Raw genomic sequence first — 14,339 nt, 5'->3', positions numbered from 1 at the left:
AGGGACTCAAAGCAGGGAGGTGCCTTGGATCGTTTTGTAACCAGGCTGTGGCTGCCTCTTCTTGATCTCCCGCAGGGTGATGTTGCAAGATGACTTCAGCAGGAGTTGTTGTTTCCAAGATCTGGCATGAGTGAGTTTTAAAGTGATGAGGTAGAGACTAGGTAAAGGATAGAGTGAGTAAGAGCTGGGTTATGCCAGAGAGATTGAGGAAAGGTGGAGAGAGGAATGAGAGAGTGGGAAAGCAAGCAACAAGTAGAGGGTAAACAGAGGAGAGCTTGAAGTAAAAACCCATACCCACCTTGATACGGTCCCTCTCCTTCTGCCACTTGTCCATTTCATCTTCCACCTCAATGATCTTCAGCTGCAGCTGCTCTTTCTGCAGTGAAAGCTCAGCCTGTGAGACAAGGGGAGTCTGGTGAACAGCAGCTGAGGGTGGCCAGCTTCAAAGAGACACTCTGCATCCACTCATGTCTGCCACCCTGACCAGTACCAACGAGCAAGGATGGCTCCCTGGCACTGCTTGAAATGGAGCTCATGTGCTGACATTGGGCAAGGTCCCAGTGCTGCTGGCTGGGTCAGGAGAATTCAGCTCCCTCAGCAAAGAGAGCAGCTGAGGCACCCACCTACTTGGGCTACTGTCAGGGTGCTGCTTTTAATCAGGTTGGAGTCATTAGCTGGAGGGGGAAGAGGCCTGTTTCAAAACTGAGCTGTGTATGCAGGGCAGAGCCCATCCCAGGGTGTGCCTCTGCAGCACTAACAGTGCTCATGTAATTATGGAATGACGTTGGACCAGTGTTGCAACAGCAGCACCAAGGCCTCCAGCACAAAGTCTGTTTAGACAGGATTGTGGATTAATTTGCTCTGAATTGAGAGCTTTCATGTTCTGATGAAGCTGGGGACTGCTTGGAAAGAAAGAGAGAAAAAAAATAAGAGAGAAAAGGAGGAGGAGGAGGAGGAGGGAGGAGGTAGAGTCAACTGTGCTTGGCTTAGATCAGCAGCTTGGCTGGGATTTGCATTTCGTTTTGCAGAGGCTTCCCAGAGCTCAGAAGCAGGTACTAGGGAGAGTGAACTTCTCAGCTTCAGCCCTCAGGAAGAAACTAGAAATGGAGAGATTCAGACTGGATGATAGGAAGAAGTTGTTCAGCATGAGGGTGGTGAGTGCCTGAAAGGGATTGCCCAGGGAGGTGGTGGAAGCCTCATCCCTGGAGGTGTTTCAAGCAAGGCTGGATGAGGCTCAAGACAGCCTGATCTAGTGGGAGGTGCCCCTGCCCATGGCAGGGGGCTTGGAACTAAATGATCCTTGTGGTCCCTTCCAACCCTGACTGATTCTATTCTATTCTATGAAACTTCTCTGGCAGGGGGGCCTGGACCAGGTGATCTTTTGAAGTCCTATCCAACTCCTAACATTCTATTCTATTCTATTCTATTCTATTCTATTCTATTCTATTCTATTCTATTCTATTCTATTCTATTCTATTCTATAAAACAAGGGGCACACAGTCTTAAGCTATGCCAGGCAGGTCTAGGCTGGATGTTAGGAGGAAGTTGTTGTCAGAGAGAGTGTTTGGCATTGGAATGGGCTGCCCAGGGAGGTGGTGGAGTGGCTGTGGCTGGAGGTGTTGAAGCCAAGCCTGGCTGGGGCACTTAGTGCCATGGTCTGGTTGGTTGGGTAGGGCTGGGTGCTAGGTTGGACTAGATGAGCTTGAAGTTCTCTTCCAACCTGGTAGATTCTATTCTATTCTGTTCTATTCTCTTCTATTCTATTCTATTCTATTAATGAAAGTTCTCCCCCCACTTTCTTTGTGTTCCTCATATTTCCCAGGTTCCACAGTGCCAAACACCCATACATGATAAACCACCCAGAACAAATCCATTGGGTGAGGCTTGGCATTCAGAGGGTCCTAGCACAAGGCAGGTCACAGAGCAGGAGCCCATGGGGGGGCCAGGCAGCTGTGCATTGGTGGCACAGAATGGTTGGCATTCATGCCATGCCCCTGGGTCACAGCAGCAGCTGCCTGCTCAGTGGTGCCTTGCGCCGTTAACTCTGGGCAAGCCCTCCCTCAGCTGCTCATATTCAGCACCTCCCTGCCCAGCAGATCATGACAGAGCCTTGGCTCATGCAGTTCAGGCTCTGCCTGTGTTTTGTGTGCATGCAGGTGGCTCACAGCACAGCTCTACCTGCAGGCAGCCTGCTCAAAGACCACATCCCAAGAGCTGTTTAGGAACTATCCCAGAAGAGTCTGGGCTGGAAGGGACCTCAAAGATCATCCAGTTCCAACCCCCTGCCATGGGCAGGGACACTTCTACTAGAGCAGGTTGCATAAGGCCTCATCCAACCTGGTGTTGAACACCTCCAAGGAGAAGGCATCCACAGCATCCCTGGGCAACCTGTTCCAGTGTCTCCCCACCCTCACTATAAAGAATTTCTTCCTAATTTCCAGTCTAAATCTCCCCTTTTCCAGCTTCAATTCATTCCTTCTCATCCTACCACTACAAGCTCTTGTAAAAGGGCCCTCCTCAGCTCCAATGTAGCCTCCTTATGGTACTGAAGGCCACTCTAAGGTCTCCCCAGAGCCTTCTGCCTCAACCATGCAGTTGGCAGAAGCACTCCACAACTTAGCTAACTCTGAAAACTCACTGTTCCTGTGGGCTCCTTTGAGAGATGGTTGCATTACCACAAAACTCTTACATTTAGGCCACCAGTTGGAGACAGGGGAGATGAGAAATGGTTGAATCCCTTCCCACAGCAGCTCCAACAGCAGTGAGGTCTCCCTGCTGTTCAAAACACCAGGTGTAGTTCTCACTGCTTTATTGCCCATCCAAGAACCTAACACAACATGAAAATCTGGGTCTTCCCTCATGATTAGAGTTGCCCTGGGGGTGAGAGTCTACAAGTTTTCAGTTCTGCATTCAAGGAGAGCAGACAAGCTGCCAGCCAGCTCAGACCAAGGCAATCAGCCCATCAGGGCTCTTGTCTTGGTGCCAGTCTCTGTAGTGTCTGAGCATCTTCTTGAGCTTGACTCCAGTACATCTGCATCTGAGAGCCATTGACTCTAGCTGTTCCAATTCAGAAAACCTCTGTGTGTAGAGGGGAAGCAAATTGATAGTTGCTTTATTGCCCTAGAAAACAGAAGAAAGAGGAAACCAAAGAGGTGAAAGTCCTCACAGGCATCTCAATGCCACCTCCTCACATCATCACTGTCATTGTCCTTGTTTCTTGAGAGTTAGTAGAGCACTGACCCTGTAAAGGTAATCCATGCACCCTGACAGCCATCAGGAGTCTGCCATCATGAGCTGAAGCTCACAGTCTGCATGGGTTCAGAGGAGACATTGGAGGGGTTTATGGTACAGACTCATCAGGGAACCACAGGGGTGGCAAGATGAGAATATTTGCTCTGCTGCTGCTGCTGAAGACAATAAAAGCATGAGCTTGATCCTACAGTTTTCACATTTTCAAGGCAGTTACTTGGAGGAATGAATCCTCCTCTTCCCTCCCCCCCCCCCCATTCTCATGTACACTGTGAGATGTCCTCTGCATCAAGACACAAAGGAGTGCACCCACCTTTGCTCAGCAGGGAAGTGCAACGAGATTAAAGCACTGCACTCCAGCCAGCAACGTGAGAAATGACTGTAGAATGCAGATCCTTTCCCTCAGCTGCATCCAAATGGCACTGACTGCCAGCAAAGCAAAAAGCAGACACCCCCCTGAGCCACAGGAGGTCTTGTTTCCCTTCTCATCCCTAATATCAGAATGTTCCTGCAAGGATCACAGGCTCACAGGATGTTAGGGGTTGGGAGGGAGCCAAGGAGATCATCCAGTCCAACTCCCCTGCCAGAGCAGGACCATGCAGTCTAGCACAGACCACAGGCAGGCCTTGAAAGTCTTCAGAGAAGGAGACCTCACAACCTACTCTGGAAAGCAATCCTGTGGAGGGGGACCTGGGGCTCCTAGTGGATAACAAGGACAGAGAAGAACTGGAGGATTTCTTTGGAGAGGAACAGACTTTCCACAGCCACATAGACACTTCCAAACAGAAGAGATTGAAAAAGCAAGGCAACAGGGTTGGGGAGGGGAGGGAAATACCAGGTGACAGCTGGGAAATGGTGATAACAATATTAGACTTTTCTAGTAGCTTTTAATTAAGAGAGGTCCCAAAGGAATTCTGCAAGCTATTAGTTGCTTAAAAGTGATAGCTAACTCTCAACAGCTTGTTGCAGGTAAAATATCCCTTCCCTTAGAAAGGCAGTTGGAGTGCCTCTGGGATGGGCTGCAACAATCATTTAGGAGCAGACCCACACTACAATTTAGAGGTGGAATTCTGATTTGCAAATGGCAATTAGAGAGAGAGTTCCAATAGGCAGCATGCAAATGCCACAGTCATCTGGGTTTGGCATGGGTTAAAACACTCCTACTGAGGGCAAAAGGAAAGGCTGGGACAGACAGCAGCTAGGGAGGGGTTTCACTGCCTGATAGGGCAGGCATTGAAACTGGAAATGTTAAAGAGACATTCAGGGAGGCTGTAGGGTGGTAGAGGAGCTAATGGCATGGGCAGAAGGAGGAAGATTCAGCAGGGGTGCTCTGGAGATGCAGAACAGTTGAAAGGGTTCAGCCAAGGTGATTTTATGATGGGTTTAAGTCCCTGCTCAGCCTGGGGCAGGCTGGAAGTGGCTTCTGCTGTCCATGCACCTCCTGTGCTGCATTTGCAGTAGGGAGAGTCAACTTCTCAGCTTGATCCCTTGTGAAGAAACTTCTCTCCTCATTTCCTTTGTGTTACTCAGACTTTCTGGGGTCGACAGTCCCAGGTCTCCACAAGTGATCAACCACCCAGAACAAGTCCTTGGGGTGAGACTTGGGATTCAGAAGGTCCCAGTGCAAGATAACAGAGCAGTGCAAGATAACAGAGCAGTGTTGTGAAGGGTGTCCCTGAGGAGCAGAAATGACATCAGTGAAGAAGGTCTAAGAAACACAGGTTAAGACCATCTGGGCTAACAAGAGCAAGTAGACAAATGCTAGTGCTGAGAGCCTTTGAGCTAAGAGCTAACTAGGACAGTCAGGAGACCTAAGCCTAAGTTCAGAGTGTACACCTAAACATCCACAACTGAACCCAGCCCTTCTGCTGTAAAGGGCCTAGAGATGTGAGATTGAGTCTTGCATCATGAAGCAACTCATTTTTGCAAGCCAGCAGCACAAGCATCATCATGTCTTAATGGCCTGGGAACCCAGTGCCTGAATCAGGGAACACCCCTGTGTCACCAGCCTGGGAGAGCTATGCTAATTGCCTGACAGCAACAACCAAGTGCACTAATGAAGCCAGAGCAGAAGTGTTTGAACTAGTTGTTCCAGTACAGAGCCTGGAAATGACATGGCTGAGAAATAAGCAAATGGATGGGGACCTTATTTCTGCTGGTTTTGTCACTAAGTTTAGCTAAAGCCTTTCTTAAACAGAGCTGCAAGATAGTAGGCTGTGACCTGTGGAGAATCTGCCAGCAGCCTGCCCAAATGCCATGAGCTGAGGCCAGGAGAGGCTCTCTGCTGTGCACAACTTGAAGATCACAGGCTCATAGGATGTTAGGGGTTGGAAGGAACCCAAAGAGATCATCCAGTCCAAACCCCTGATAGAGCAGGACCACACAATCTAGCTCAGGGCACACAGAACACATCCAGACAGGCCTGGAGAGGCTCCACAGAAGGAGACTCCACAACCTCTCTGGGCAGCCTGTGCCAGTGCTCTGGGACCCTTCCAGTCAAGCAGTTCCCCTTGTGCTGAGCTGGCACCTCCTATGCTGCAGCTTCCATCCATTGCTGCTTGTCCTATCCCAGGGAGCAGTGAGCAGAGCCTGTCCCCCCACTCCTGACCCCCAGCCCTCAGGTATAGATAAACATTGATTAAATCCCCTCTTAGTCTTCTCTTTTCCAGCCTAAGCAGCCCCAGGTCCCTCAGCCTCTCCTCACCAGGCAGTGCTCCAGTCCCCTCATCATCCTCACAGCCCTACCTTGGACTCTCTTGAGCAGATCCCTGTCCCTCTCAAACCTGGGGAGCCCAAAGATAGCTCCTTTCCTGTGGACTGGTTGGTTTGCTCTGGATTCCTCCCTCTGTCCCTTCCATATTGCAATATGAATGCAGGTTTCAGTCTCTTTCATGAGCTTGTTTGTGGAATGAAAGTGCAGAATGCAGGCGAATCCAGCCTGCATCCCTCTTTGCAGCAGCATTCCAGCTAGGAAGAACATCCTGCAGCTCCATGCAGCCTCTCTGTGGAAAGGGCACCTATTTTAAGCTGTCTCCACAAAGCCACAAGCAGCAGAGATAAGATCTCACAGCCACATTGCTCCCCTAGCCCTGCATCAATGAGAAAGGTCCAAAATACTTCCACTGCCATATGGGTACGCCCTTGTTTGCTCTCTCTTCAGGCAGTGAAAGCAACACAGAGAGGGCTTCGGGATGGAAATCCCTCTGGACCCAGCTCCGTGGACAGCTGACTTCAAAGCCTTGTTCAAACCCTCTGAAGTCTCCTCCTTTTAAAATTCCCTTTGTTGAAGGCAGGAACACCCAGCTCCCATTTCTGCAGGGGAGTTCTCTGCTGCCTCTTGCAAGCTGCTGCTCAATCTGAACTCTGCTTAAAAGGTAAAGAATGAAAAGGGAGAAGAAAACAACAAAATCCAAGTGCTTCTCGGTAGGTCTGACCTGGCATGCTGAGTGCTGTGGCATCTGAGTGCTAGGGCTGCTGCTGGGTGGGAGCAGGAGGTTATTTACAGCTCTGGGGCTGCTGGGCATAGAATCATAGAATCATAGACTCTTAGTCAGGGTTGGAAGGGAGCACAAGGAGCAGCCAGTTCCAACCTCTCTGCCATGCCCAGGGACACCCTACCCTACAGCAGGCTGCACACAGCCTCAGCCAGCCTGGCCTCAAACACCTCCAGCCAGGGGCCCTCAACCACCTCCCTGGGCAACCCATTCCAGCCTCTCACCACTCTCATCACCAACAACTTCCTCCTCACCTCCAGCCTCACTCTCCCCACCTGCAGCTTTGCTCCATTCCCCCCACTCCTGCCACTCCTGAGGGCCTAAAAAGTCCCTCCCCAGCTTTTTTGGAGCCCCCTTCAGCTCCTGGCAGGCCACAAGAAGGTCACCTGGGAGCCTCCTCTGCTCCAGCCTGCACAGCCCCAACTCTTTCAGGCTGTGCTCACAGCAGAGCAGCTGCAGCCCTCTGAACATCCTCCTGGCCCTGCTCTGGACACTCTCCAGCATCTCCACAGCCCTCTTGTCCCAGGGGCTCCAGAACTGGATGCAGGACTCCAGGTGGGGTCTCAGCAGAGTGGAGCAGAGAGGAGAATCCCCTCCCTGTCCCTGCTGGCCACACTTCTGCTGCTGCAGCCCAGGCTCTGCTTGGCTTTCTGGGCTGCAAGTGCACACTGCTGGCTCCTGTTGAGCTTCTCCTCCAGCAGCACCCCTAAGTCCCTCTCCTCAATGCTGCTCTCCAGCCACTCACTGCCCAGCCTGGATTTGTGCTTGAGATTACCTTGACCCAGCTGCAGGACCTTGCATCTGTGAAGTGCTGTTTTGAGAGCAGGCCTGTAAGCCAGGTTTGGAATGAAGGACAGGGAGCTCCAGTCCTGCTGACAAATCAGTCTGGCCAGAGCATTCCAGTTGAGTCTGCAAGCTGCTAGTGACAGGTCTCACTTTTCAGCTGTGTGTGGTTAGTATTCATCCTCACAGACTTTCTCTTGGTTGTTTCTACTACTGATTCTGCTGGGGGTGTTACTTTGCCTTTAAATCTGCTGCAGGGAACTAATGCAAAGTGGATCTGGGGAAGGCATTAGAGGTTTGCTGGGTGAAATACACAGATACCACTGAGTGGAAGCTCAGAATAAAAGGTCTCTGCCTTCTCTGCCAAGTTGTCTCCCTGCTCCTCCCCAGGCTTTTCTCTCTTGTCTTCCCAGCAGCACATCAGGAAGAGGGGGATGAGTGACTCTCACCCCAGGCTCCTGAGAAGTGGAAAGAGCTGCTGTGTTCTTGCTCTGTCTGACAGACAGAGGAGATAGCAGATACCAGGCTTTCACTGCTTGCCTAATAGCTGTCTGTGTACTGGCTTGTTTGCATTCCTCTTCTCTTGAGCTGCACTGACTCTGTCTGCATCGTGCAGCAAGCCAAAATTACCTCATTCTCCAGAAGGATCTTACCCTATCCCTTGCTTTCCCAACACTGAAGTCCAGCACCTTTCCTCCCTACAGCAAAAAGAGTCTCTAACCTACACTAATATTCGACATGAAAGGGATTGAATTAAACCAAGCATATTACACCTTATTAGGGTCAGTTTTGTGCCACCAAAATGCTGAGCACCCCAACTGACAGCCAGGCTTAAGTATATGACAGCACAGAGCCCTCCTCTAGCTCTGCTGGACTCCTCTCCAGGATTGCAGTTGCAGCATATTCAGGGAATGGGAATGCCTTGCAGGTTTACCCTTGCTGTCTGCAGCTACCTGAAGGGAGGCTGTAGCCAGGTGGGGTTGGGCTCTGCTGCCAGGCACCCAGCAACAGAGCAAGGGGACACAGCCTCAGGTTGTGCCAGGGGAGGTTCAGGCTGGATGTGAGGAGGAATTTGTTGGCAGAGAGAGTGATTGGCATTGGAATGGGCTGCCCAGGGAGGTGGTGGAGTCTCTGTGGCTGGAGGTGTTGCAGCCAAGCCTGTCTGGGGCACTTAGTGCCATGGTCTGGTTGGTTGGGCAGGGCTGGGTGCTAGGCTGGACTGGCTGAGCTTGGAGCTCTCTTCCAACCTGCTTGATTCTGTGATTCTATGATTCTAGGTTGTCCCTAGAGAACCAGCACTGTGTGAAAGGGTCTGTCTGGCTACAGTGGCATAGTTAGCAACTTTGGAGGTAGTAAATCTACCCTGGAGCTGCTGGCATGCCAGGCTGTGAAAGTGGGGCAGGATTCTTGGTGATGCCTGATGACAGGACAAGAAAGCTGAGGCAGAGGAAGTTTCATTTAAACATGAGGAGGAATTTTTGTCACTGTGAAGGGAACAGGGGGGTTGTGGAGACTCCCTCTCTGGGAAGATTCAAAACCCATTTGGATGTGCCCCTGTGTGATCTGCTCTGTGACATACTGCTCTGGCAGTGGGGTTGGACTGGATGAGCTTTGGAGGTCCCTTCCAGCCCCTGATATTCTGTGATTCTGGGATGGGAGCGACCTGCAGTGGGTTTGTTTTCTTCTTTCTTTCTTTTTCTTTCCTTCTTTTTCTTTCCACAAAGACCAGCAGCACCAGCCACACTTTCCTACTCTTCCAATTTGTGGTCACATTCCAGCTCAGCTGATTTGCAAGACTTGAAAAGAGGAGGTGATGCACACAAGGGACTTGGAAATGCTCATTCCTCTTTGTGGTTCTTGCTAAGGCTCCACCTATAGCGAATAAATCAGGGCTAGAGCTAATCATTTGTAAGCAACAGCTACCCTGTTAATTGTTTTTGTCTGACTGAATGCTCACTCAAGTTAGAACATGATCAAAACTTGTCAGGAGAAACTTGCACATGTGGATGATTCATGTTGATAAAGCCCTAAATCCTTCAGGCTTAGCAGCAGCAGCAGCAGCACAGGGCAGTACAGGATCTAACAGGATCTAAAGCGTGGAGCTAAACCAGAGTGGCACAAGGACTCTGAGAAAGAAATCAGACATCATTTCAATCTCCAATCTTTAAAAGCAAGGTGTTCTAGGGCCAGCCAGCCACAGAAAGAAGGCTCTGGCTGGCTTTGGTCCCTCAGGGAGCAACTGTTAACCTCTTCCCAGTAGCAAAGGCCTAAGAGGGCATTTGAGAAGCTGGCAGACACCAGCCACAGCTTGGTGAGAGTTAGGCTGATGTTCAGAGCTGACATTAAAAAGCCAGCTTAAGCAATTATGAAACAAACAGCAGGCTGGCAAGTCCTGCAGGGATTCCCTTAAGATTGGCTGAAACAGGGAGGAAACCTTGCCTGGTTTCATCAAAGCTGCAAGCTGGAGATGGCACTGCAAGAAAATACCCCAAACATGCACAGGAAAACAGAGATAGGCTCCAGATATTGATGCTCTTTCAGCCTTAAGAGAGAAATCTTTTCAGCACTTTAGAGTTCATCCAAGCTCAGGGTAACTCAAGAGTACATCCAAGCTCAGAGTAGCTCAAGACTTCATCCAAGCTCAGGGTAACTCAAGACTTCATCCAAGCTCAGGGTAACTCAAGACTTCATCCAAGCTCAGGGTAACTCAAGAGTACATCCAAGCTCAGAGTAACTCAAGAGTACATCCAAGCTCAGGGTAACTCAAGACTTCATCCAAGCTCAGGGTAACTCAAGAGTACATCCAAGCTCAGGGTAACTCAAGACTTCATCCAAGCTCAGGGTAACTCAAGAGTACATCCAAGCTCAGAGTAACTCAAGAGTACATCCAAGCTCAGGGTAACTCAAGAGTACATCCAAGCTCAGGGTAACTCAAGAGTACATCCAAGCTCAGGGTAACTCAAGACTTCATCCAAGCTCAGGGTAACTCAAGAGTACATCCAAGCTCAGAGTAACTCAAGAGTACATCCAAGCTCAGGGTAACTCAAGACTTCATCCAAGCTCAGGGTAACTCAAGACTTCATCCAAGCTCAGGGTAACTCAAGAGTACATCCAAGCTCAGAGTAACTCAAGAGTACATCCAAGCTCAGGGTAACTCAAGACTTCATCCAAGCTCAGGGTAACTCAAGACTTCATCCAAGCTCAGGGTAACTCAAGAGTACATCCAAGCTCAGGGTAGCTCAAGAGTACATCCAAGCTCAGAGTAGCTCAAGAGTACATCCAAGCTCAGGGTAACTCAAGAGTACATCCAAGCTCAGGGTAACTCAAGACTTCATCCAAGCTCAGGGTAACTCAAGAGTACATCCAAGCTCAGGGTAACTCAGGAGTTCCCAGCAGCTGCTGCCTGTATTTGCTTGCTCACCACATCAGAGCCACCAGCTTGTGCTGTGCCTAAGAGCAGGGTTTAGCAGCTCTTAGTGCCCTTCCAGTTCCTGCCATGGACAGTGTGGCTCTAGGCAAAGTGGTTCAAGTTCTCATTCGATGAGGCTGCTTTCTGTAATCTCTCCTGTCCTGTCTGCTTGGCTCAGAAGGTCTCCAGGCCAGGACATGCTTTTACCATGGGGATGTACAGCAGTGAACACGGTGAGACCCTGATCTTTGCTGGAGCTGGTGGAATCACCACTCCTCCACCCAGAAAGCAAACAGCATGACAGTCTGAGCAAACAAAGGTGGAAGACTTCCCACTAGTGAGCCCTGATCCACATAGCAGCAGCATCTCCTGAGGTGTCCATCCTCTAAACCCTGTTGCAGTAACACTCCAGGGGAAGTGCTGATGTTTCATGTTCCCACCAGGGCTTTTTCTTCAGCTAAACTTCAAAAGCCTCTTCCCCTAGGTGTGGCTCGACACTCTTATACCCAGAAGAGAACAACACAACCCCATGATCTCACTCCAAGTAGCTGAGATGGCAGTTTTCAACAGCCACCCAGCAGCCACCACCGACTTGAGCAGCTGCTGCTCTGACCTCCTGTCATCTGGAGGTCCTGAGCTCCTCCACCTCTCTGGCTGTGGGCAACACTACACAAACACTCCCAAAACTTGACACAGTTTGGGGGTGTTTTTTAGTACTTAGCACACAGGACTTTGATTCACCTTCTGCTGAAAGTCAGTGTTGTAACCAGAGGTGGAAACCAGATTCTCCACCACCCCACCCCCAGTCCAATCTGCTGTACCACACCAGCACGATGCTGCCGTCACCAGCAGCCAGGAGAGCGACTGCCCCCCTGCAGCAGAACCTGGGCAGGAGCAGTTCTCCACTCCATGCTCCCCACTCAGCATCCCTGCAGACCTGATTTGAGAAGGGACTGGAGGCTGGAGGGCAAAAGCTGTGGTGCAATGTTAAGGTCCCATCAAAAATGATTGACAGGAAGGTAAAATGACAAAGAGCCTTACCTCTTTCCCTGCCTTCTCGATCTCCACTGTCACTGTGCTGTGGTTCTTGTGCTCCTGGAACATGCAGAGGTAGCAGATGCACATCTGGTCTGTCTGGCAGAACAGCTCCATGGTCTTCCCATGCACAGGGCATTTTCTTGCTTCAAAGTCCCTTATGGGGTCCAGAAGCTGGTGGTCTCGGAAAGCTGCACCTTCCAGGTGGGGTTTGAGGTGCAGCTCACAGAAGGAAGCCTGGCACACCAAGCAGGACTTCACAGCCTTTTGCTTGTTGTCAATGCAGGAATCACACAGAACATCCTCAAGCTTCACCCTGGGCCGTGAGGCAGCTGCTCTGTCAGGCTTGTTGAAGGTGGATCTTCTCAGGTCCCCTGTCTCCACCAGGGGAAGGGAAGGTTTCTTCAGGTCCCCCATCTGCCCTGCAGAGAACAACGACTTCCTCCCTTCCCCCTCACTGGGCAGGAAGCTCTTTTTGGAGTCTAAGGAGAAGAGAGACTTCCTGAGGTCTCCTTTCTCTGCGAAGGAGAGGGCTGGCCTCCTCATGTCCCCCAGCTGCCCGCTGCCATACTGCATCTTCTTGGAGTCTGCCGAGTCCATGCTGAAGTAGGTCGACCTCTTCTCATCGGACGACTCCACAAACTGAATGATTGGCCTCTTCCAGTCGCTGCCAGAGAAGAGGGAGTTCTTGATTTGGCCTGTCTCCAGCGGGGCGCCGCCGCTGCCCTTCAGAGCCTCCTTCTCGCCCCCGCCAGGGCTTGTGCTCTTCTTCACTTCTTCCTCTTTTTTGGGGGCAGAGGCACTCTTGGCGTCCTCTGGCTTCCCAGCGGTCCCGTTTGCCCTCGCTGCGCTCCCTGTTTCCATTGCCTGCACAGGGCTCAGTCCTTCCTCCAGCTCCCGTCCTGCCCAAGCGGCTGCCGCTCGTTGGCTCAGCAAGGAATGGCGCTGGGAGGCAGGAGAGTGGCTGCCCAAGTGACGCACCTGGAGCTCCTGGGAGGAGGAGGAGGAGGAGGAGGAGGAGGAGGAGGAGGAGGAGGAGGAGGAGAATGCTTGGGTTGTGCTGGGGAGACGCAGGGAGAAAGAAAGAGAGAAGCAGCTCTGAAGCTCCAGCTGTGCTGTTAATTATACAAGGCAGTCCACACCCAGGAAGGTTCTTGTCTAACCAGGTTTGGGAGGAAGAGCTGTTTATGTACATTGAAATGGGGGGGGGGGGGGGGGGGGGAAACACCCAACAACTAAAGGGGGAAAAAAAAAATCATTAAGATGTAGCAACCAGTTCAACCACTTGGTGCAAAAATACTTCTACTCCCTGTTGCCAGGAGCTGAGGTTTACCTCCTTGCAGAGATGGGCAGGGTTGGAGAGGCCATGGAGATGCTGCAGGTGGGTTTGTTAAAGTGGGTCACACACATGGACCAAAATAATGATGGCTGGAATTAAAATGAAGGCCTAGAATCAAGCACTCTTTGACTGGCTGCCCCTGAGGGCTTCCTTGTATTCAGCAGGAGAAGGAGGGGAAGGATATGGATAATACTGGGTTTAAGGAAGGCTTTTATAGGCTGGATGTTAGGAGGAAGTTGTTGGCAGAGAGAGTGATTGGCATTGGAATGGGCTGCCCAGGGAGGTGGTGGAGTGGCTGTGGCTGGAGGTGTTGAAGCCAAGCCTGGCTGGGGCACTTAGTGCCATGGTCTGGTTGGTTGGGCAGGGCTGGGTGCTAGGTTGGACTGGCTGAGCTTGGAGCTCTCTTCCAACCTGGCTGATTCTATGACTCTAAGAGATCCTCTTATCTTCATTTTGATGTCAAGTTTGTGCAAGGTCCATCCAGCTAGACCTGGAAGCTGCCCAGCTGTAGATCAGAAGAAGGTAGCTGACTTGAGATAAAAATTGGCTTATCTTGTTTTTCCCACAGTCTCCAGCAAGGTGACCTGCAAACCAAAACCCCTTTTGCCTATTTCAGTGATAAAGGTGCAGATGGCTCTTATCTGCCTCTTCCCATAAATCAAAGCATGATAGAATAGTTTGCATTGGAAGGGACCTTAAAGCTCATCTTAGTTTCAACACCCCCTGCCATGGCCAGGGGCACCTTCCACTAGGCTTGAGCCTTCATCCAGCTTGGCCTTGAACACCTGCAGGGAGGTTGTGAAGCACAGGATCACAGAATGTGATCAAAGATCACATTCTGTGATCCTGTGCTCCACAACCTCCCTGGGCAACCTGTGCCAGTGTCTCCTTACCCTCCCTCTCTGTGCTCCACAACCTCCCTGGGCAGCCTGTGCCAGTGTCTCCTCACCTTCCTTGTCTGTGCTCCACAACCTCCCTGGGCAGCCTGTTCCTCACCCTCACTGGAAGAATTCCTTCCTAATCTCTCTTC

The 14,339-nt window shown here is 50.9% G+C and overlaps 1 protein-coding gene across 1 annotated transcript in view; it reads right to left on the bottom strand.

Annotated features, from left to right (window-relative positions):
• The window catches only part of TRIM29 (tripartite motif containing 29), a 31,900-nt gene extending 19,066 nt beyond the window's left edge, over positions 1–12,834 (bottom strand). The window contains exons 1-3 of the mRNA XM_064173087.1: positions 12,458–12,834; positions 11,977–12,382; positions 299–394 (exon numbers count right to left, since the gene is read on the bottom strand). Of these exons, the coding sequence (XP_064029157.1) occupies positions 299–394; positions 11,977–12,382; positions 12,458–12,834 (879 nt within the window). The remainder of the gene's footprint in view (positions 1–298; positions 395–11,976; positions 12,383–12,457) is intronic.
• Positions 12,835–14,339: the final 1,505 nt, after the last annotated feature.

Source organism: Pogoniulus pusillus, chromosome 38 (assembly GCF_015220805.1).
Source record: "Pogoniulus pusillus isolate bPogPus1 chromosome 38, bPogPus1.pri, whole genome shotgun sequence".
In the NCBI taxonomy this organism is placed as follows: Eukaryota; Metazoa; Chordata; class Aves; order Piciformes; family Lybiidae; genus Pogoniulus; species Pogoniulus pusillus.
The sequence above is the reverse complement of the archived record's forward strand: the minus strand, read 5'-3'. Positions and strand labels throughout refer to the sequence as shown.